Here is a 24,653-nt window from a genome sequence, read left to right as displayed (position 1 = left end):
ATTCAAATCCACAATTTTCTTGAAATTTGTGAACTTATTCGAATCTGTGAAGTTTTTTAAATCAATGAATGTGTTTCCTAATTCATGAAATTTATTCAACATCACAAAAAAAATCAAATTTTCTAACAATTTTTAAATTCGTGAATTGCTTTTGAAATAGAAGAATCATTTCAAATTCATCAATATTTTTTGAAATCGGAGAACATTTTCAAATTCATAAGAAATTTTCGAAATTAATGAACATTTTTGAATTTTTGGAACATTTTATGTAATTTGCGCACATTTTTTGAATCAGCAATATGTTTCAAATCCAGGACATTTTTGGAAATTCGAATCAGTTTTACAATTTATTACAAAAAATTTAAGTCTAGAAACTTTTTTGAAATTTAGATAATTTATAAAATATGTGAACACTTTTTTTAATATTTGAAATATTTTTAAAAGTGCAGGAATTGTTTTCAAGTATGTGAACATTTTTTAAAATACAAGACCATTTTTAGGTTTTCGAATAATTTTCAAAAGAAAAGAAGTTTCAAAATTCATAAATAAATTAGAAATCTTCAAATTTTTATAAAATTCGTGAAACATTTTGTTGAAATTTGGATCAGTTTTTGAAATCTTGTTTAAAAGAAATATCTGATTTCATTTTTATAGAAGTTTAACTATTTTTTAAATCCAAGAACGTTTTTTGAAATTTGTTAATAGTTTTTGAGATATAGGAACATTTTTGAAATCTTAAACATGTTTTGAAATACAGAAGTTTTTTTTTCAAAAATCATGAACTTTTTTTAATTTCAGAACTTTTTTTTAATCATAATTTTTTTTGTTAAATTTGGGGTTCATGAACATTGTTAGAAATTTAATTATAATAATAAAACAAAAGAAGAAAAACAAAAAAAATAAGTGGCACCTCGCCCCGCATATGGGCCGGCCAAAGGACGCGCACATATAGAAGGTCTCCCTTAAGGGCTGGATAAGAGCATTGCACATTCCCCTCAATACAAAAAAGGAGCATTGCACGTGCTGCCAATGCTTCAAAAAATGAAACTTTTTTGCAGGAGAAACTCTACAAGTCAAGTTTTTTTTTTTTTTGAGGGGTCTCTACGAGTCAAGTAGCCACGCACCTTTTCACCTAAAAAAAAAAGTAGCCACGCACTTGGGCACTCCGGCCAGCCCACTATATATACGGCACATGCATGTATGTATGCAGAGCAGGACTCATTCATTTCCCTCTTCAGTTCGTCTACTGGCCAGTTAAAAACTACAGTTGGATGAAGAATTTCAATCCAGCAGCTGTCGAGGAAGAGAGGGCGGCGATGGTGCCGCCGCCTCCTGCAGCCCGGGAGGAGATCGTCGATGATCCGCCGGCGGAGCATCAGCCGTCGCCGTCATCGGCAACGAAGCCGTGCTGGAAGACGACGACGAGCAGCGGCGCTGGAGTGGTCATCGGCACCCTTATGTTTCTTGCTTTGCTCGTCGGCACCAATTGGATCCACCATGACGCTGGTGTAAGTGTACCTTCCACACACACATCCACTGCATGAACTTCGTTTACAAAGATGGTTAATCGCCCCCTTTCTAAAATGTAGGCAGTATACTTCCGATAATGAACTTTCTCCAGTTAACAAACTGTACGTAATCCATGACCATCAACCTTAATTTGGACGAAGCGGTCGATCGTATAAATTATGTACTTCTAGTGTTAAAAGGTCTTACATTATGGAACAAAAAAGATAATTATCAAAAAACGTGTTACATTATGAGACAGAGAAAGTAGGTTACAAATATATGTACGTACCAGTGCTACATTAAGTGTAGCTTCCCTCACCAAACAAAAGGATAAAAAGATAGAAACAGAGTGTCTTGTAATTTGTATTAGTAGCAAGTAGCAACTGCCAGTATTTTACGGTACTCAAGCCACCTTTGCGTAAATTTCTAGCATGCCTTAGCCGTAATCAACCCTGTAGCGGCCGTCTTAAGTAAATAAACGCGTAGATTGCAGTCAATGGCTTTGCCACCAACTTAAGTTAATTGCAGTCAATGGCTTTGCCACCAACTTAAGTAAATTTCTAGATTAGCTTAGTTAAGCGAGCCTTCATCACGTCGGAAGTCGCATGCACTTAAGTTAATTGCAGTCAATGGCTTTGCCACCAACTTAAGATACGTAGACGTACGCGTACAACTCATGAATTAATCCTAAGTACGTTCTTTTCTTTTTCTGAGGAAAGGCCCAAGTCATATATTAGGTATCACAAGTTTTTTTTTTTTGAGAAACTCGAGTATATGGGATACTCAAGTGGAAGGAGTACATTCAGCCTGCATCAGGTTTATCAGTCTGTCCGGGACCTTTGCAACAAGTCGCAGATCCCCAAGCTGTCTAGCCTCCATGGCTAACTCATGAGCAACAGAATTGCCTTTTCTTCCCACATGACTGATCTTAAAGCATGAAAACACCTTCAGAGTCTCCTTGATGTCACAGAGGACGCCATAGCATGGGGAGAGACTTTGTGCTTCCTTCTTTAACTCATTGACCATCGTCAAACAGTCCATCTCAAGCACTAATGGTCCTTTGTACAAATCAGCCAAAGCCTTCAGGCCTATAAGTGCGGCCCTTGCCTCAGCCTCCTCGATGCTCCCCACAATGCCCATTTTCTTTCCAACTGACAGAAGCGGGAATCCCCTGTAGTCCCTTGCAATCGCTCCCGCCCAGCTACGTCCACTGTCAGGTAGAAGAGCTGCGCCAGAGTTTAATTTCACTGTATCTCTACTCGGAGCAGACCACCTTATGATTTGCTGAACTGTCTGAGGTGGTTCGGCATTGGCCGGAGGCCTGATCTCTTTCCCTATTTCCGATGAGAGAGGCAAAAAGGATAGCTGCACCTCCTCCTCATAGTTCTGCAAAAACTTGACAGATTGCCATATAGTTTCCTTGCCTTTCTCGTGAACACAATCATCACGTAGATGCCATCCTCTCCACAGTAGAAGCAATACCTTTGCCCTCATAACATCCGGGGTTGAGTTCAGTAACAGTTGCAGCCAATCCGGACCGGTGTATCTGAATGAACTTTCAGGGGGTAACTCCCACACCTTTCTCATTTCGTGTCGAAGGGCTCTACTTTTGGTACAGGATACCACCGCATGGAATTCACTTTCCTCCTCGCAGCCGCAAATGCTGCAAGTGCCATGCACCTCCAACGATCTCTTCCACTTGTTCTTTTTTGTGGCTAACGTATTGGTTGCAACTCGCCAGCCAAAGATCCTGACCTTTGGAGGGACCTTTGATTTCCATATAAGATCCCATATACTCCTATCACTCGGATCCTTCGATGAGCTCGACGGAGCCTGCCTCATTTGGCCCTGAATTGTAGCGGCCAGCTTGTAAGCACTCCTTACAGTGAAGATTCCGCTCTTTACATAATGCCAAGCTATTCTGTCATCTGTGGGTGAGCTAGGGATAGAGATTTTGCATATTTCATCCGCATCGAATGGTTGGAAAATTTGCCTAATAAGGTCCTCGTTCCACTCTTTGCTATCTGGTTTCATAAGCTGGTTCACCCAGCGCAATCTAGATCTCCTGATGAAAGCTGCAGACCTTAGGCCTTCCTTGCAAGGGATCCATTGGTCCCTTTGGATCTGAATGTTGGTACCATCTCCCACACGCCAAATGATGCCTTTCTTTAGGAGCTCCAAGCCAGCCTCAATACCTCTCCAAACCGGTGACGCGTCAGATGCAAACACCGTATCGAGTAGGTTTCCATGTGGGTAGTATTTCGATTTAAGAACTCTAGCGCACAAGCTGTCAGGGTTCTGTAGGAGTCTCCAGCTTTGTTTTGCGAGCAGCGCAATGTTAAATAGGTGCATATCCCTAAACCCAATACCACCCGCCCTCTTAGGTTGAGTCATGCGCTCCCAAGACATCCAGTGCACTTTACGGTGGCCTTCTTCATCCCCCACCAGAAGTCGCGGATCATCTTCTCATACTTTTCGCAAAAACCTCTTGAGAGTAGGAAGACCCCCATAGTGAAGCAAGGAAGAGCCTGGACCACAGACTTGACATGAACTTCCTTTGCCGCGTATGCCATGAATCTTCCTGACCAGTCATTACATCTCTTACTGAACCTATCCAATCTTCCTGACAAGTATTACAAGCATATCCTTAGTGGAAAATAAATTGCATCTAAATTTTTAGAGGTGTTGAAATCTTCTTCCTCCTGCATCCACCGACGATGCGCCTTGAGCAAAGCTCAATGCCGTCTCCGTGAAGAAACTTGCTTTTTTTTCGCGAATACGTAAAGCATACGTATCTTTTCATTGATAGAAGAAGAGAGAATGAATACAAGTGAGGTACAACACATGCACGAACGCAAGGCGTGAACACGGTGCCCAAAATAGAAAAAGAAGAGAGACAAGGTGCTTGGCCCCAAACCAACGTAAAGTCAGACAACCACGAATTCACCACCGGGGATGCCACGAACACGCAAGACGACGCCTTCAGGAAGGAAAACAACGCCATGGCGCCATCGTCGCCCGATCTAAAGAATCAGACCTAGGGTTTCCCCTGGTGCTCGAAGATGGGTGCGGAGAGAGGCCATGATAACGCCTCCAAAAAGGAGACGGCACTCGCGAGTGTCGCCGTTGCCAGCATTAGCAAGCCGAGCAGAGATTTCTCCCTGGCCTATGTCTGAGCAATCCCAAGGCCACCGAAACGGAATCGGGAGTCGGAAGCCACACGTAGGTTGAAGAACCACCACCACCAGAGGGGAGCCGCGCTGGACACGCGAACCTTGGGCATGACAAGGGGTGGGGCAGCGAGGTGGCCGGGGTTGGGGGAGTCGGTTAGGAAAAAGGGGCCGATGCAGGGAACACGACGACGATCGACGACACCGACAAGTCAGGAACTGGAGGAGACGCAGATCTAGGCCGCCGAGGCCGAAGCTGTCAAGACACCGGCAAGCCAAAGAGGCTGGAGGAGACGTAGCCTCAGTAGCGTCGGGGCCAGCGTCGCGCCGGAAGAGGCACCGGCAACACAAGGACACCGGGAAACGCAGGTCGAGGGCCGCCGGGTCCGGAGCTACACCAGCGAGGGTTCCGACGCAAGGGCACGAGCGCCCGTACAACACCAGCAGGCACGCCGCAAGGGCCGGCCAGCGCTGTGGAGGCACCACCGGAAGCACACCAAAAAGCCGCACCTTGAAGCCATGGCCGCGACTCGGATGGAGAAGCGCGTCGTCACGGCGCCACAAGGACGGCCCAAGACCAGCAGAGGAGCACGCCAACCCCAATCTCGGGTCCAGCGCCGTCAGCAGAGAGAAAGCCGGCGGCAGGGCGGACATATCTGACGCGGAGATGGGGGGAGGCGGACGCACCTCGCCGGCGGCAAGAGCTCATAGCGGTCGGTGGCAGGGAGGGCGGGGGTGAAGGAGGTCGCCGGGGACGCGCTGGCGAAGGGAATGGCTAGCGGAGGGCGGCGGGTGAGCGGCCGGTGGCAGGGAAGCCGAAGCTTGACGAGGTGCCCGCCGCCGCCACCATCCTGGGAGACGGCACGGGCTTTGCCGGCCGCTCCTCTGGTGGCGGCGAGGTGGTGCAGTTCGGGGTTGCGGTGGTCGGGGTCCCCCAGTCCCCCAGAGAGGGTCGCTGTTTTAGAAATTTGCTTAAACTAAGGAGCTTGTAGAAGCAACGATGGGGAAGGAGTGTCATCGATGTAGACTAGAAGATGAAGACCGCTTTAATATGCGTAGCAGATCTCTGCCCCTAAATGGAAGACGCCAGAAAAAGCTCATGGATACTCAAAGACCACGAACACTGACCGAATGCAGACGATACATGTATCACGGCTGCTATTCAAAAATACTATAATTATTGGCATTGTAATAATAAATACAGTATGAAAGAAGGTAATTATTTTTTACTCCCTCCGTCACATAATGTACTATTGTCAAAAAACGTCTTACATTATGGGACGGAGGGAGTAACTGAGAAGAACTATGCTCAAGCTTTTTAGTAGCATCATGATTTGGCTGAAATTTAGTGTGTATTAACTCTCGTCTGCAGCAACAGTACTACTCGTTCCACCCGGTCACCGACGGCGGCAGTTTCAGTCGGCATGGACGTGCTACTGGCCGCACCCGCTCATCCACGGCGCCCCTCGTACACATACCCTTCAGCTGCGGCAACGACACGTCGTCCCCGTCACTCTGCCGCCGCCGCGCATCACCGCCAGCACCATCACCATCACCATCATCATCCTCATCATCACAGAAACAATACTCCCCGGGCGTGCCGCCACCTTGGTGCCCGGACTACTTCCGCCACATCCACGCGGACATGGAGCCGTGGCGCCCAACGGGGATCACGCGAGACGCGGTGGAGCGCGCCCGGCCCAGTGCGGAGTTCCGGCTCGTGGTGGTCTCCGGGCGCGCCTACGTGGAGAAGTATCGCCCATCGTTTCAGAGGCGGGATATCTTAACGCAGTGGGGCATCCTGCAGCTGCTCGCCCGCTACCCCGACCGCGTGCCGGACGTCGACATCATGTTCGGCACCGGCGACGTGCCCGTGTTGCGCGCCGCCGACTACCCTGACCATTCCACCGCGCCGCCGCTCTTCCGCTACTGCAAGGACGGGACGGAGCTGGCCATCCTCTGGCCCGACTGGTCCTTCTGGGGCTGGCCTGAGGTCAACGTTCGGCCATGGGGGGCGCTAATGGAGGACTTCGTCCGAGAGAACGGGCGCCTGTCGTGGCCAGACAGGGAGCCCTACGCGTTCTGGAAGGGCAACCCCGACGTCTCGCCGGTCCGCCGCGACCTCTTCCGGTGCAACAACGACTCCGCCGCCGGCAAGGAATGGAACGTGCGGGCGTTCAAGCAGGACTGGAACGCCGCCCACCGCAACGGCTTCAGGGACTCCGACCTGGCGAAGCAGTGCCGGTACAGGTACAAGATCTACGTGCAGGGACGGGCGTGGTCGGTGAGCGAGAAGTACATCCTCGCCTGCGACTCGCCGATGCTGGCCATCGACACGCCCTTCCAGGACTTCTTCACCCGGGGGCTAGTCGCCGGCAAGCACTACTGGCCCATCGACCCGGCGCGCAAGTGCGCCGCCATCAAGTTCGCCGTGGACTGGGGCAACGCCCACCCAGGGCAGGCGCGGCGTATGGGAGAAGAAGGCAGCGGGTTCGCGAGGGAGGAGATGGGCATGGACTACGTATACGAGTACATGCTCCACGTGCTGACGCAGTACAGTGCGCTGCTCCGGTACAAGCCCACCGTGCCCGAGAAAGCCGTGGAGGTCTGCGTCGAGTCCATGGCCTGCCCCAGACGTGGCCGTGAGAGGGAGTTCATGATGGAGTCCAGGGAGAGGTACGTGGCCGGGCGCGAGCTGTGCACGCTGCCGCCGCCGTTCACTACCGAGGAGGTAAGGGAAATGGCTGTCAGGGACGAGCAGGTGCGAAGCAAACTACTCCAGATGGAGGAGGGACACTAGCTAGACGGCATTCATGAATCTGATTACTTACTTCATTTAGCATGAATTGCCCCCCCCTCCCCCCCCCCCTCTTTAACTCGTGCGTATTCCACAAGATTTAGCATGAATCGTCGAATAAAGAATAATGTAAAAGGAATTCAAGGACGCTCTTGATGTGAGGATTTATGAGGAGCGTCCACTTGCTAAGATCGAGCAATTATCGTTGGGCAGTGATAGGCGCCGGTCGATCGCCCCCCAAATTTAGAGCCCCACACTGATGAGGTCACCTACTACAGGTAGGGTCAAGGGCCTGTCATCTAGGGCCCATTTAGAGCCCCACACCATTGCTGGTAGGTCTTAGGACTTCGCGAGCATTGGTATGCGGATAACAGGAGTCCACCCGGACGCCTCAACAACACTCGAACATCCACTCTCCAGTCGACACGACCACCATCACTCGGACAAGAGAGGTGAATGGACGATGTGGGAGTTGCAACGGTCGAGGGATCCTTAGTCAGTCTTAAAGTAGAGTCATAGTTATGAACATTAAGTGCCCCGGCGATGTGAGAGTAATGAAGGCGGCGACGTGGGAGTAATGAAGGCTGCGACAAACTCTATATAAGCTGCACTCCTTCTCCTCGGCTAGGGGCGAGCAATCTCTGTAACCATACCCCCAAAGAAAGCAAGTCTCAGGACACGAGACGTAAGGCTATTACCTCCTCCGAGACGGGAATGAATTCGTAAAACACCAAGTGTTACACTTACGCTGTAGCTAGGCTCTGCCCCTCATTCGTACCCCTAGTACTCACTCTCAGGATCGTAACCCTGACCGTCGTCGCGCAGCCCCTCGATCCCACAGTGTCAAACTATACGATCCTTCGTTCCCCTCGAACCTCACCCCTCGCTACCCTCCTCCCTTGAGAAAAACATGGCGGCCGCCTCTCTCTCCCCCGCACCCACATCAGAATTTCTACCCATCGCCGTTTGTCTTGCCCCCGACGCTCGCCTTCGAATCTCACCGCTGATGCTCGCCGCGGTCAAACACAACAACAAAAAATCGGTTGACTCTTCATCCATGGTAGTAGCAAAATCAGACAACAGATGTATCAAAAGTGAACACCCCAGTAGCAAAAACAACAAGGGTTGCATCAAAAAAAACATAGTCGTGGGTCTCGGTGCATCATGAAAAAAGGACGTAGCAATTGACAACGTCAATAGTAGCAAAACTCAAAATGGTTGTGGCAAAAATTGGTACACTGCTTCTACCAAACAAAGACATGTAGCAATTATTTTGGTTGGTTCCAGCAAAAACCGAACATGGTGGTAGCAAAATTTGGTACACTGCTTCTACCAAACAAAACGTGGTAGCAAAAATTTGAGTTGGTTAAAGCAAAAACAAACATGATAGTAGCAAATTGGTACCCGCTGGTTCCAGCAAAAGAGAAATGTGGTAGCAACAAATGGCTGATTTCAGCAAAAAATAAGAAGACGATGGTAACAAACTTAGGGGCTACTTCTAGCAAAAAAGACTTCGCTGAATCTCCAACACTTGTTGTTGTGGTTCCAAACTCCCCTGAACGCCAGTATCCGTGGCTCTCCAACACTTGTCACCGTCGTCTCCAGCACTAGTGTGTGCTGGTTGCAGAACTGGTCCATCACAAGGCGGCGCCGCAGATGGAACTCAAAACACTGCCGATTGCAGCCCCTCGTCACCACGGTTGCAGCTCCACCAACCCGGGTTTTGAGATCCCGTCGTCGCCTGCTGAATCCACTGCCCGTCTCTACTCAAAAAAGTGCGTCTGCTTTGTTTGGGCGCCGATGGGCGCCGTCGCCATTGGCGGCATCTACAACAGTTGAGCGCGGGGAGCTCAAAAGATGTGGATGGGAGAGGCAGACGCGCAAGAGAGATGAGGATGCGATGTGATGTGGGCAGGGAGTGGATGAGAAAAATCTTCCCTGAAGGGATAAGGTTGGTGTGGGCTGTGCGGCGAAGCGGTGAGTGGGCCAGTGCTACATCGTGGAGCAAGCGGGGTGGTGGGATTCTGCCTCATCCTACCGGCCCAAGCTTTGGCCGGTCCACCGGTCCCAAACGTTTACCTTATATATCCCCACTCTCCAATGCCCCTGCCTTCTCTATATTTCCCAACGATTCGGAGAAAAATTTGGAAAGCAACCTTCACTATGTTTCGTTCTGTTGAGGATCTTTCATTGAGTTAAACATCTAGCTTAACTACAACAAGAACTGCCATGAGCAACACCGACAAATACGCTGCATCCTGCCAGGTTGTGAGTCGCATCCTAGCATCTTTCGCGGTGCTTTCCTTTTTTTGAACACAGTACAGACGCAAGCGCTCATACATACGCGCATACACTCACCCCTAAATGCACACACGCACACCCTACCCCTATGAGCACCTTCGAGAGACAGAGCCGGCATATCATCTTGAGATTTACGAAGTCACCGTTGTGATGGACTGTTTCCAAAGGAAATATGCCCTAGAGGCAATAATAAAGTTGTTATTTTATATTTCCTTATTCATGACAAAGGTTTATTATTCATGCTAGAATTGTATTGATCAGAAACCTTGATACATGTGTGAATACATAAAGAAACACCGTGTCCCTAGTGAGCCTCTACTAGACTAGCTCGTTGATCAAAGATGGTTAAGGTTTCCTAACCATTGACATGAGTTGTCATTTGATAACAGGATGTGATGGACAAGACCCATCCGTTACCTTAGCATAATGATCGTTCAATTTTATTGCTATTGCTTTCTTCATGTCAAATACATATTCCTTCGACTATGAGATTATGCAACTCCCGGATAACGGAGGAATGCCTTGTGTGCAATCAAACGGCACAAAATAACCAGGTGATTATAAAGATGCTCTACAGGCATCTTCGAAGGTGTTTGTTGAGTTAGCATAGATCGAGATTAGGATTTGTCACTCTGAGTATCGGAGAGGTATCTCTGGGCCCTCTCGGTAATACACATCATAAGCTTGCAAGCAAATGACTGAGGGGTTATTCACGAGGTGATGTATTACAGAACAAGTAAAGAGACATGCCGGTAACGAGATTGAGCTAAGTATGAAGATACCGACGATCCAATCTCGGGCAAGTAACATACCGATGGACAAAGGGAATTACGTATGTTGTCATAACGGTTCGACCAATAATGATCTTCGTAGAATATGTAGGAGCCAATATGGGCATCCAGGTTCCGCTATTGGTTATTGACTGGAGAGGTGTCTCGGTCATGTCTACATAGTTCTTGAATATGTAGGGTCTGCACGCTTAACGTTCATTGACAATATAGTGTTATATGAGTTATATGTTTTGGTGACCGAATGTTGTTCGGAGTCCCCAATGAGATCACGGAGATGACAAGGAGTCTCAAAATGGTCGATAGGTAAGATTGATATATAGGACGATGGTATTTGGACACCAGAACTGTTTTGGGACTTACCGGGAAGGAATCGAGTCACCGAAAGGGGTTCTGGACACCCCCCCGGCAAGATATGGGCCTTATGGGCCAAAGGAGGGGACGAACCAGCCCACAAGGGGGCTGGTGCACCCCTCCCTTGTTTGGCCAGCCCTAGGGAAGGAAAAGGGGGAGGGCTAGCCCCTCCTGCCTTTCCCTCTCATGGGAGAAAGGAAAGGGGGGGGGCCCTCCCCTGCCTTCCTCCCACACTCCAAATAAGGAAAGGGGAGGCGCAGGGCAAGGCAACAGCCCTATGGCTGCCGCCGGGTCTCTTGGGGCGGCCTAGGGGCTGCCTCCTCCCCTCCCACCTATATACACATGGGGAGGGGGCACCACACAAAGGACACAACATTGTCTTAGCCGTGTGCGGCGCCCCTGTCCACCATTTAGTCCCTCGGTCATATTTCCGTAGTGCTTAGGCGAAGCCCTGCGGAGATCACATCACCATCACCATCACCACGCTGTCGTGCTACCGGAACTCATCTACTACCTCACCGTGTTGCTGGATCAAGAAGGCGGAGGACGTCACCGAGTTGAACGTGTGCAGAACGCGGAGGTGCCGTGCGTTCGGTACTAGATCAGTTGGAGCGCGTAGAAAGTTCAACTACATCAACCGCGTTGTGAAACGCTTCCGCTTATGATCTACGAGGGTATGTAGACACACGCTCCCCCTCGTTGCTATGCATCTCCATGGATAGAGATTTCCATTCAACGTTTCCCAATAGTGGCATCCGAGCCAGGTCTATGCGTAGATGATATGCATGAGTAGAACACAAAGAGTTGTGGGCGATGATCATCATACTGCTTACCACCAATGTCTTATTTTGATTCGCGGTATTGTTGGATGAAGCGGCCCGGACCAACCTTACATGACCACATTCATGAGACCGGTTCCACCGACAGACATGCAACTAGTTTTGCATAAAGGTGGCTGGCGGGTGTCTGTTTCTCCTACTTTAGTTGAATCGAATTTGACTATGGACGGTCCTTGTTGAAGGTTTAAAACAACAAACTTGATAAATTACCGTTGTGGTTTTGATGCGTAGGTAAGAACAGTTCTTGCTAGAAGCCCGTAGCAGCCACGTAAAACTTGCAACAACAAAGTAGAGGGCATCTAACTTGTTTTTGCAGGGCATGTTGTGATGTGATATGGTCAAGACATGATGTGATATACGTTGTTGTATGAGATGATCATGTTTTGTAAAGGTTATCGGCAACTGGCAGGAGCCTTATGGTTGTCGCTTTATTGTATGAAATGCAAACGCCATGTAATTTTTACTTTATCACTATGCGTTAGCGATAGTTGTAGAAGCAATAGTTGGCGAGACGACCACGACGCAACGATGGAGATCATGACGATGCTTTGGAGATGGAGATCAAAAGCACAAGATGATGATGATCATATCATGTCACATATTTTGTTTGCATGTGATGTTTATCTTTTATGCATCTTATTTTGCTTAGTACGGCAGTAGCATTATAAGATGATCCCTTAACTAAAATTTCAAGGTATAAGTGTTCTCCCTGAGTATGCACTGTTGCGACAGTTCATCGTGCTGAGACACCACGTGATGATCAGGTGTGATAGGCTCTACGTTCACATACAACGGGTGCAAGACAGTTGCACATGCGGAATACTCGGGTTAAACTTGACGAGCCTAGCATGTACAGACATGGCCTCGGAACACTGGAGACCGAAAGGTTGAACGTGAATCATATAGTAGATATGATCAACATAGAGATGTTCACCATTGATGACTACTCCATCTCACGTGATGATCGGACATGGTTTAGTTGATTTGGATCACGTATCATTTAGATGATTTGAGGGATGTCTATCTAAGTGGGAGTTCTTAAGTAACATGATTAATTGAACTTAATTAATCATGAACTTAGTCCTGATACTCTTTGCATATCTATGTTGTAGATCAATGGCCCGTGCTACCGTCCCCTTGAATTTTAATGCATTCCTAGAGAAAGCTAAGTTGAAAGATGATGGTAGCAACTACATGGACTGGGTCCATAACTTGAGGATTATCCTCATTGCTGCACAGAAGAATTATGTCCTTGATGCACCGCTAGGTGAAAGGCCTGCTGCAGGAGCAGATGCTGATGTTATGAACGTCTGGCAAGCTCGATCTGATGACTACTCGATAGTTCACTGTGCCATGCTTTACGGCTTAGAATCAGGACTTCAAAGACGTTTTGAACATCATGGACCATATCAGATGTTCCAGGAATTGAAGTTAATATTTCAAGCAAATGCCCGAGTTGAGAGATATGAAGTCTCCAACAAGTTCTATAGCTGCAAGATGGAGGAGAATAGCTCTGTCAGTGAACACATACTCAAAATGTGGGTATCATAATCACTTGACTCAGCTGGGAGTTAATCTTCCAGATGATAGTGTTATTCAGAGTTCTCCAAACACCGCCACCAAGCTACAAAGGCTTCGTGATGAACTATAATATGCAAGGGATGGATAAGACAATTCCCGAGCTCTTCGCAATGCTCAAAGCTGCGGAGGTAGAAATCATTGGAGCATCAAGTGTTGATGGTTAACAAGACCACTAGTTTCAAGAAAAAGGGCAAAGGAAAGAAGGGGAACTTCAAGAAGAATGGCAAGCAAGTTGCCACTCCCGGGAAGAAGCCCAAATCTGGACCTAAGCCTGAAACTGAGTGCTTCTACTACAAAGGGTCTGGTCACTGGAAGCGGAACTGCCCCAAGTATTTGGCGGATAAGAAGGATGGCAAAGTGAACAAAGGTATATTTGATATACATGTTATTGATGTGTACCTTACTAATGCTCGTAGTAGCGCCTGGGTATTTGATACTGGTTCGGTTGCTCATATTTGTAACTTGAAACAGGGGCTACGGATTAAACGAAGATTGGCTAAGGGCGAGGTGACGATGCGCGTCGTAAATGGTTCCAAGGTCGATGTGATCGCTGTCGGCATGCTACCTCTACATCTACCTTCGGGATTAGTTTTATACCTGAATAATTGTTATTTGGTGCCAGCGTTGAGCATGAACATTATACTGGATCTTGTTTAATGCGAGACAGTTATTTATTTAAATAAGAGAATAATGGTTGTTCTATTTATATGAGTAATATCTTTTATGGTCATGCACCCTTGAAGAGTGGTGTGTTTTTGTTGAATCTCGATTGTGGTGATACACATATCCATAATATTGATGCCAAAAGATGCAAAGTTGATAATGATAGTGCAACATATTTGTGGCACAGCCGTTTAGGTCATATTGGTGTAAAGCGCATGAAGAAACTCCGTGCAGATGAGCTTTTGGAATCACTTGATTATGAATAATTTGATACTTGCAAACCATGCCTCATGGGAAAGATGACTAAAACTCCGTTCTCCGGAACAATGGAGCTAGCTAATGACTTACTGGAAATAATACATACCGATGTATGCGGTCCAATGAGTGTTGAAGCTCGCGGCGGGCATCATTATTTTCTGACCTTCACAGGTGATTTGAGCAGATATGGGTATATCTACTTGATGAAACACAAGTCTGAACATTTGAAAAGTTCAAGAATTTCAGAGTGAAGTGGAGAATCATCGTAACAAGAAAATAAAGTTTCTACGATCTGATCGCGGAGGCGAATATTTGAGTTACGAGTTTGGCCTTCATTTAAAACAATGTGGAATAGTTTCACAACTCACGCCACCTGGAACACCGCACCGTAATGGTGCGTCCGAACGTCGTAACCGTACTTTATTAGATATGGTGCGATCTATGATGTCTCTTACCGATTTACCACTACCGTTTTGGGGTTATGCATTAGAGACAGCTGCATTCACGTTAAATAGGGCACCGTCTAAATCCGTTGAGATGACACCATATGAACTGTGGTTTGGCAAGAAACTAAGCTGTCATTTCTTAAAGTTTGGGGTTGCGATACTTATGTGAAAAAGCTTCAGCCTGATAAGCTCGAACCTAAATCGGAGAAGTGCGTCTTCATAGGATACCCAAAAGAAACTGTTGGGTACACCTTCTACCACAGATCCGAAGGCAAGATCTTTGTTGCTAAGAATGGATCCTTTCTAGAGAAGGAGTTTCTCTCGAAAGAAGTGAGTCGGAGGAAAGTAGAACTTGATGAGGTAATTGTACCTTCTCTCAATTTGGAAAGTAGCACGTCAGAGAAATCCATTCCCGTGATGCCTACACCAACAAGAGAGGAAGCTATTGATAATGATCATGAAACTTCGGATCAAGTTACTACTGGACCTCGTAGGTGGAACAGAGCACGTTCCGCACCAGAGTGGTACAATAATCATGTCCTAGAAGTCATGTCACTAGACCATGACGAACCTACGAACTATGAAGAAGTAATGATGAGCCCAGATTTCGACAGATAGCTTGAGACCATGAAATCTGAGATAGGATCCATGTATGAGAACAAAGTGTGGACTTTGGTGGACTTGCCCGATGATCGGCAAGCCATTGAGAATAAATGGATCTTCAAGAAGAAGACTGACGCTGATGGTAATGTTACTGTCTAAAAAGCTCGACTTGTCGCAAAAAGTTTTCGACTAGTTCAAGGGGTTGACTACGACGAGACTTTCTCCCCCGCAGCGATGCTGAAGCCCGTCCAAATCATGTTAGCAATTGCCACATTTTATGATTATGAAATTTGGCAAATGGATGTCAAAACTGCATCCCTTAATGGATATCTTAAAGAAGAGTTGTATATGATGCAATCAGAAGATTTTGTCGATCCTAAATGTGCTAACAAAGAATGCAAGCTCCAGCCATCCATCTATGGACTGGTGCCAACATCTTGGAGTTGGAATAATATACGCTTTGATGAGGTGATCAAAACATATGTTTTTATACAGACTTATGGTGAAGCCTGTATTTACAAGAAAGTGAGTGGGAGCTTTGTAGCATTTCTGATATTATATGATAGATGACATATTATTGATTGGAAATGACATAGAATTTCTGGAAAGCATAAAAGGATACTTGAATAGGAGTTTTTCAATGAAAGACCTCGGTGAAGCTGCTTATATATTGGGCATCAAGATCTATAGAGATAGATCAAGACGCTTAATAGGACTTTCACAAAGCACATACCTTGACAAAGTTTTGAAGAAGTTCAAAATGGATAAGTCAAAGAAAGGGTTCTTGCCTGTGTTACAAGGTGTGAAGTTGAGTAAGACTCAAAATCCGACCACGACAGAAGATAGAGAGAGAATGAAAGTCATTCCCTACGCCTCAGCCATAGGTTCTATAAAGTATGCCATGTTGTGTACCAGACCTATTGTGTACCTTGCCATGAGTTTGGCAAGGGGGTGCAATAGTGATCGAGGGACTACAAAAAAAGACACATCCGTGACATTTTGGGCCGAACGAATTTTTTCTGTCATGCTTATGACACTTCTATGACGATAATTGTGACAAAAGCCGGTATCATCATAGATGTGGTGGGTTCCTACTTCTATGACAAAAAATCATGACAGAAAATGGGATTTCGTCCTGGGCGGGCCGGAGCACAGCTGCATGACATTCTTTGGGCCGCGCATGACGGAAAAAACCATGGTAGAGGCGAGGGCGGGGAAAATATCGGGGAGTTCCCGATTACGGTGGGTGGTCGGGGGCCGAGCGATGCGCGTTTATCTTGTACACGTATGCACGTGTGCGAGGCGTTGCGCTCTAACTGAACCCGAGCAAGGCGTTGGGCTCTAACTAAACCCGAGCGATTGCATTGTAGGCTACGCGTTACTGAACCCGAGCGATCGATCGATGGCTGTTAACTGAACCCGATCGAGCGATTCCTTCGCTATTGCTGCTAACTGAAGCCGATCGAACCTGCTGCCTCTTGATAAACAGTGAGCGTTGTTGGGGGGGGGGGTTGGATGAACAGTTTCCGGTGGGGGGTTGGATGAACAGGAACCTGTGGTAGTAGATGCTGTTGCCGCTGGATGAACAGGACCCCGATCGATCGAGCCGGTGGAGGGCTGGATGAACAGGACGACCCCATGGAGGGCTGGTTGAACAGTAGCCGGTGGAGGGCTGGATGAACAGTAGCCCCGGAGGGGTGGTTGAACAGGACCCCGTGGAGAGGGCTGGTTGAACAGTAGCCGGTGGAGGAGCGCGCGGTGGAGGCTGGATGAACATGAGCCAGTGGATAAACAGTTGCAGGTGGAGGCTGGAGGAGGTCGACGGTGGATGAACAGTAGCCCGTGGAGGCTGGAGGAGGTCGACGGTGGAGATGAACAGTATCCCGTGGAGTCCCGTTTTGCGGCACGCCACACCCCTCCCGATGAACAGGACCCCCGTTTCGACTGTAGCGCTCGAACACAAGTCCTTTTCCTCCGTTTTGTGGCACGCCACACCCCTCCCGATCAACAGGACCCCGTTTTTACCATAGGAGGTCCAAGAGAAGTCAGTTTCCTCCGTTTTGCGGTACGCCAGACCCCTCCCGATGAACAGGATCCCGTTTCGACCGTGGCCGGTCGAACACAAGGCCGTTTCCTCCGTTCTGCGGTACGCTAGGGCTCGTTTCCATTGGTTGTTCCGTCCAAGCCGGTTGGCTCCCGATGAACAGCACGCATTGCAGTTTCTCCGTTCCGACCCAGCCATGTACGCGAGCCCTGGGCGTACGTATGCACGAGTAGGCGTTCGAGACACGGCCGTATGTACGTACGTGGCCGTATTTACTTTCTTGCACCATAGCTGTACGTACGTGTACATGCTAAGTGTGTGCCTCTACTACGACACGTGCCCTTCCTTACACGGCCACGGTTCATCGCTGTAGCCAGCAGACAGACCGATCGTATGTACGTACACGTCCGCGACCAGAATGACAATGCTACGTACGCTTCGACCAGGTGGGTCCCGACTGTCAGACACTTCCTTGCATGCAAAGATGTAGCTAGTGGGTCCCAGCAGTCAGGAGAGCGAATCATTTTTTTACCTGTAATATGGACGCACTTCCTTGCGTGCGAATATGTAGCTGGTGGGTCCCAACAGTCAGGGAGGAAACTTTTTTTCGCGAAATATGGTGGCCCGTCCGGTGGGTCCCTGCTGTCAGGTGGAGGAATCATTATTTTCCGTGTAATAAGGAGGCACTTCCTTACTGCGGCCGTGGACCCAGCTGTCAGCCTCTCCACATACAGTACTCTTCCGATGGAAGTCGTTCCTTGACCACGTTGACCACGCCACGCCGAGAGCACCAGGGCAGTGGACGACGACGAGGCCTAGGAAGGGGATGGTGCGGAGCCGGGGAAGACACGACAGTGGATGCCCACGCGGAGAGGAGTACGAGGGTTCACTGGTTCGGCTGCGGTGTGAGGCTGTCGTCGCTGCAGAATAACAGGGGGTGTGGGTGAGTAGAGGGATGGCCTGACCAGCGGTGGGAGTAGTAGGGGGCGGTGAGGCCTCCGCGGCATCACAGCCGGCCACGGGAGGCAGGAGCACGCGGCACAACCGGCGCTGGTTCGGACGACTGGAGCAAGAAGACCAGAGGTTGAAGAAGCACTACGGTTGTTGGATGGACATCATACGGTCACTGGAGCTAGAATCGTTCATATTGACTAAGTTGACAAAGCCCTCCGTCCGCGTCAACTTAGTAGGCCCACAAGTCAGCCTCCCACATGCGAAGATATAGCTGGTGGGTCCGAGCTGTCAGCGGCGGGGATGTTTTTTTCGCGAAATACAGAGACCTTCGGGTTGGTCCCAGATGTCAGGTGGAGGAATCATTATTTTGAGTGTAATAAGGAGACATTTTCTTGTGTGCGGCCGTGGACCTAGCTGTCGTCCGTACAGTCCACTTCCGATGGATGTCGTCCGTTGACCATGTTGACCACGCCGCGCCGAGAGCACCAGGGCGGTGGACGACGACGAGGCCTACAAAGGGAACGACATGGAGCCAGGGAAGACACGGCAGTGGCTGCCCACGCGGTGGGGAGTACGAGGGTTGACTGGTTCGGCTGCCGTTGCCGGAAAATAACAGGAGGTGTGGGTGAGTAGAGGGATAGCCAGGCCAGGGATGCGAGTATGGTGGGGCCGTGAGGCCTGCCCGGCAGCATAGCCGGCCACGGGAGGCGGGAGTAGGCGGTTCCGCCGGCGCTGGTTTGGGCGGCTGGAGCACGAAGATCAGAGACTGAAGAAGCACAATTGCCGTTAGATTGACATCTAATGGTCTGACACTGGTAGAGTCGATTATTGACTAAGTTTCTTTTTTTGAGAAAACTTGTGTACACATGAACTTAGTAGGCCCACAAGTCAGCCTCCAAATCTGTGGTAGACAACATAGAGCCCATTTGCTATTTTTTTAATAATTTGCAGCCCATTTGCTAATTCTTAAGTAATTTATTATAGCCCATTTTATGCCGAGGACCACGGTCAAAAAGTTCAACCTTATTTTGCATATTTCAGTGGAGTCCGAACTGTTGTAATCCCCAAATGATAAACATTTTTAAGAACTTATTGATTTGCCAAAAAAATTGTTTTGTTTTTGTAATCAAACAAGACGTGGGACAATTGAGTTGGTTTAAGGGAAGACCAGTGGTAAAAAAATCAGCGCTGGGAGGGAAAACAACAACAAAAATAAGGATGTAAATATGAAAAGGGAAATTTATGTATTATCAATATAATGATACGTGTATATGAACTAGTAAAACTATAGGTAGATATTAAAAAACGAAAGTAGGACATGGCATTTCAAGAGGAAAATAGAACTGGGCTGTGTGTTTGATTCAGTAAAAAAACTGCCTACGGATGTTGTAAGACAAAATATAACTAACGTTGGCGGGCCAGAGGCCAGTAGATACCTAATGGATCTTTGTGCCCCTGTCTTCATGGGCTGGGCCTGTTAAAAACAAAACCAAGCCTGGGAGTCTACAACCCAGTTGAAACTTGCTCGACCTGAAAAAACAATATACCTGCTCAATAAATGAGAGAATTCTGCAAGTACAGACTGATAACTGGGATGCAACAGGTATATTGTTTTTTCATCGTGATAATAAGTCCATGCACTTGTTTCAAAAAGTTTGGAGAACTCGGAATTCGAACGACAGGTCCTTATGCTACTCATGGAATAAAAATCAGGTGCCTGAAAATTCGTTTCAAAACAAATGATTCAGCTTTATATCCACGTCGACCCTCGGCATGATGGTTGGAAGCAAATGCCAAGTTCATACCAAAAGATCGTTAACAACAATACCAACTTGCGGAAGACAAGGTAGTACAAGTACCAATACCAAACTAACTTATAATCTTTTTAGTCCTGGCCCTAGTGTTCATCTGGTAGAAAATCTTGCAGAGGACCAGCTCCCGCTCCTTCTGTTGCTCCAGGTCCCCGAGGTGGTACTCGTGCATCACCCAGTTGGTCCTCTGCTGGTCGAAGTTCTTTTTTTTTGCGGGAATGGTCAAAGTTCTTGTTGGTGTGCAGCACTAGAACCTTTTTGCTACCCGTCTGCCGGTCATTGACCATCACCGGGAAGGTATTGCCGGTCTTGTGCCACATCACGTGCATGCTGCACTCCGACTATATCTTGCGATGCATCCACATGCCCCTTTTGAACGCCCTGAAATTGTGCTAGAAGAAATGCTTGATTAGGCCACTCAGTGTGATACCTGCAGTATTGTCGAATACAGGTTTTAGTGTACGTACTTGGCATTTTCATAACATCTTTGGCATGTTGCAGTCACTTGTTTCACTTTTTATTAACTGTCAAATTGTAATTGCTTCATTAGGTCTGCGTCTAAAAAGAAAAATAGAGCTATAAACAAAGGAATATGTTTGTGCAAGTAGACGGCCGATCGGTGTCTTACCTGGAAGTTTCTCAGGATGGGTGTAGCATATGCCGTGCTCACTGTCGATGGTTGGTATGAACAAATCGATGAGAGGGTGAGATCTCGCGCTGTCAGCACTCACTTTGGTCTCAAGGTGCTCGATCAGCTCCTGATCCATGGGATCGAACTTGACGCTAGCCGGCAGCACCAGCCAATCTTTCTTGGAGTTGCATCGGTTAATTCCAGTTATATGGTACTCAATATATGATCAATCGACTGTTTTAAGTGAATGATGAAAGATTTCGACAGATAAGTGGTAGTACTCCAAATCTGAAGTCCACAATACCCGAACACGCCGCCGGGATTCTTGTGTCACCTCACGTGCAGCGTGTTGTCACGTCAATTCAATGTGAGGACATGATAAATAATTTGACCGACGTATACTAGTACTGCTACTGTACGAGTACTTACTAGTCGTATTTAGTGTCACATTTTAACCATAGGTTTAACTAACAAAATGTCAATGCATGTCACCAAAAATTATTCCATTGAAAACTATGTTCAAATACGAATAAAACGATATAATTTTTTGTGCATGCATTAACATTTATTTAGTGAAATTTATGGTCAAAATTTGACACAAATTACGAAGAGGACCAATAAACCAGGAGGAAGGTAGTAGTATGAGTAGCACAATATACGGTATAAAGGACTAGTACAAATTTAGAAATGGAGTAAGAAGTACAAGGCTGTGCGACAGACTTTGTAGGCTACATGAGTAATACAAAATATAATTCCTATTGGACAACACTTTCACCAACAAGTACACACTTGAAGCCTAATTAATATATATATATATATATATAGTGATGCTATTCATCACCCAGGGTGCAGAATAAGTTATTCTTCACCCAAGGTAATCTTACGATCATTTCATAATTAAATTACATTTGGAATTCAAATAGTTACGTTCCTATTGATTCACTACGTAAAATTTGGTATAAGAAAATAAAATTATAGGTAATAAGACAAGAAAATTTGGAGTTTATGTATATTTTACACTATATTTTTACGTTTGTAATTTTACATAACACAAAATATTTTTTACGGCGATGATATATTTTCTTGCGGTCTCTTTTTACGTCAGAAATAAGATAAAACTTACGGAACGTAAAATTACAGTGCACTGGTGGTAAAATATAGGGGGGGTGAAGAATAACTATTCCTCACCCAGGGTGACTGGGCTATTCTGTTTCGCGTAATAGAATATTATTCTGTTACCCTACTTGAACTGATGGTTTCAGGCGGTTGTACTGATAATTTTTATCTCGTCGAACTGATCGTCTTTTCGTCGGAATGGGGCATGTAATATATCGTTGGAAAGCTCTTGACATCTACATTACGAATATATAGGAATTTTTTGCAAAATCATCAAGGTTTAAGAGCAGTTTTGAAAAAACTGTTTTTTCAAAACCGAAAACGCGAATCGTATTTTGGACTCAATTTTCAAACGGTTTATCAGAATTGAGAAAATAAGATGGCGTTGGAAAGCCGGTAAAAATACACATGTTCCATATATCTACTATTTTTTCAAATTATATACAATTTAAAAGTAATTTGAAAAAGGTGAAATTCTAGATGAAACGTATTTTGATTTTTTTGCAAACGGTTTGTCAGATTGATGCAAATGATACGGCGTTGGAAAGCTATGGAAAATGCACAACTTTTTCGTATAGAAATGTTTTTCTAATTCCTTACGGTTTAAAAACAAATTCGAATACGGTCAAATTTGATTTCAAACGCGATTTTTTAAAAAAGTTTGTCGAAATGGGGCAAATAATATACCGTTGGATAGCTATCGAAAATGCGAAACTTAGTCGTGCTGAACGTTTTCTCTACTTCGCAACACTTTAAAAGTAATTTTGAATAAGGTGAAACCCATCGTGTTGTTTTTTCCTGTCTAAAAAACAGAGTACTCGTACTGATCCATGTCTAGGTTTGTACTGAGGTATTTTTCACAGAGTAGTTTTAAATACGATTATACTGGTTGTGCTATTTTTCTGTTTGGAAACATAATACTCAAACTGATCTCTGTATTGAGTTTGTGCTGAACATGTGTTTTCATAAACTCAACTTTACTATGTTTTTTCGTTAGAGTTTTGCTCGTAACTTTTCAACGGCTTACTATACTATCGCCCCCGAACTTGCATGGTTTATATCGTTGAACTGAATGCTATTTTTTCAAAAATAAAATGTTTTGCATGTTTTCTTTTAACTCAACATTTTTTTGCAATTATGTTCTGGACTTCTCTCATTTTACGACTTGAACATTTACCATTTGAATTTCCGTGGGGTTTCTTTTTGTTTGAATTTTTACAATTTGAATTTCTATGTGTGTTTCTTTTTTAATTCAAACTGACCATTTCTTTTTGTTCCGAACTGATCACCGTTTTTAACTCATACTAATCAATATTTTTAATTCAAACCTTTTTATCCTTTCATATGATAGAAATTATTCATCTCCCCTGACCTCTTAAAATTCAAGACTCAGGCACAAACATCCTCATCTTAGCAGGACAAGCTAATTCATTCGCATGCAGAGCAACAATAACAATACTCCAAACATACCAAGGGACGTCACACTGGAAAAACAATGCACCAATGGGTTCTCTCCAGTGGCAAAATCAACAATTTTTTAACTTGCACGACATCTAAACAAGAACTACATGATACACAATTTTCCATCATGCACCTGCTATCCTGAACATAAATGAAATGAGAGAAGGGTATCTTGAACATCTAAACAAGAACTTGCAATTTTTTCCATCATGCACCCAGAGGTTTTGCCTTCTCCCCCAGCACTGAAACAAGAGCAACATCAGTTTAGTTTCAAACAAATTGAAAGTTCGAACATGAGGCATGTAGGTTTTCAAATGATGAAAGTCACAAAAGTGAGCTATTTTTGTTTTACTTCAAATAATTCAACATAAAAAAGACAAATACAGATAAATATTTTTTGTGCGACATTCTGAAGCATATGTCAGTTCGACCTTTTTAACTACTTTTTTGCACCAGAATCCTTTCATCGCGTCCTCTCGCTTCATCGTCACTGTCGTCCACCTTGCCGTTGCTGCTCCTACGACAGCCTCAACCACGGCAACAAGATTTATCCCCCGACCCGGTCGTCTGTCGTCTAAAGTCTTCTTCCCCGCCGCCGACAGCCATCGCACCCGCAGCACCCTCAACGTATCAGCAGGGGCCTACACGGCGTCGCAAGAGAGGTGGTACTCTTCCATATGTGCTTAAGTAATTGATCTCACCCAGAAAATAGATCGTAAATTGTTTACTGTACTTTTCTTGTCCGTACCAAATCGTAGTGGCTAGTTGAAAGCAAACATTGGTTGCGAAGTAGCTTTGTCCGGTTTGCACCTTCAGATCCGCCATGGCACGGTCACTATAGTCGTAAAGATTATGGTTTCCCCCTTTATATTCACTACCATCATCGTAGGTGCTTCGTGTCGTGCTAGCACTGCTCCTCAAGACCTCAACCCATCAAGCGAAACAATATGCCACTCATAATTCCAAAGCTTAGGTGTTGAAATACGAATCTGATATGATGCTCATATTAGTAAAACAGAGAACGTTTAATTGGACACCTAATGTTCCTATATTCGTTTTGAAAAGCATGTGCGCCACCCACTGGTCCAGCTAGTTCCACTTTCCTAATTTTACTCTTGATGCTTCAGGTTTTCCCCTTTTATCTACTCTACTATGATCTGCGTAGGTGCTTTCTGTCGTACTAGCATTACTCCACCCTTCAAGATAAACAACACAACACTCAAAATTCCAAAGCTTAGTTGTTCAAATATGATTGTGATATGATACTGATATTAGTTAACAGACACATTTAAGGTTAGCTAAAGATCCCACTTGAGTTTCCACATGC

General features: G+C 46.1%; 1 protein-coding gene across 1 annotated transcript; it reads left to right on the top strand.

Moving 5' to 3' along the window:
* Window positions 1-846: 846 nt before the first annotated feature.
* Window positions 847-7,665, top strand: LOC109757468 (uncharacterized). The gene is made up of 2 exons (XM_020316292.3): window positions 847-1,508; window positions 6,052-7,665. The coding sequence occupies exons 1-2, from the start codon at window positions 1,197-1,199 to the stop codon at window positions 7,477-7,479; spliced, it is 1,740 nt and encodes a 579-aa protein (XP_020171881.3). The 5' UTR covers window positions 847-1,196; the 3' UTR covers window positions 7,480-7,665.
* The last annotated feature ends 16,988 nt before the right edge of the window (window positions 7,666-24,653 follow it).

Source organism: Aegilops tauschii, chromosome 7, assembly GCF_002575655.3.
Source record: "Aegilops tauschii subsp. strangulata cultivar AL8/78 chromosome 7, Aet v6.0, whole genome shotgun sequence".
NCBI classification, from domain to species: domain Eukaryota; kingdom Viridiplantae; phylum Streptophyta; class Magnoliopsida; order Poales; family Poaceae; genus Aegilops; species Aegilops tauschii.
Note: the sequence above shows the minus strand (reverse complement) of the source record. Positions and strands in the feature narration are given on the sequence as shown.

Bases quoted from the DNA above. Each gene is read 5' to 3' on its own strand.
- LOC109757468 (XM_020316292.3), top strand. From the start codon at position 1,197: ATGTATGTATGCAGAGCAGGACTCATTCATTTCCCTCTTCAGTTCGTC. The intron at 1,509-6,051 runs GTAAGTGTACCT...TCTCGTCTGCAG, and splicing joins GGATCCACCATGACGCTGGT to CAACAGTACTACTCGTTCCA.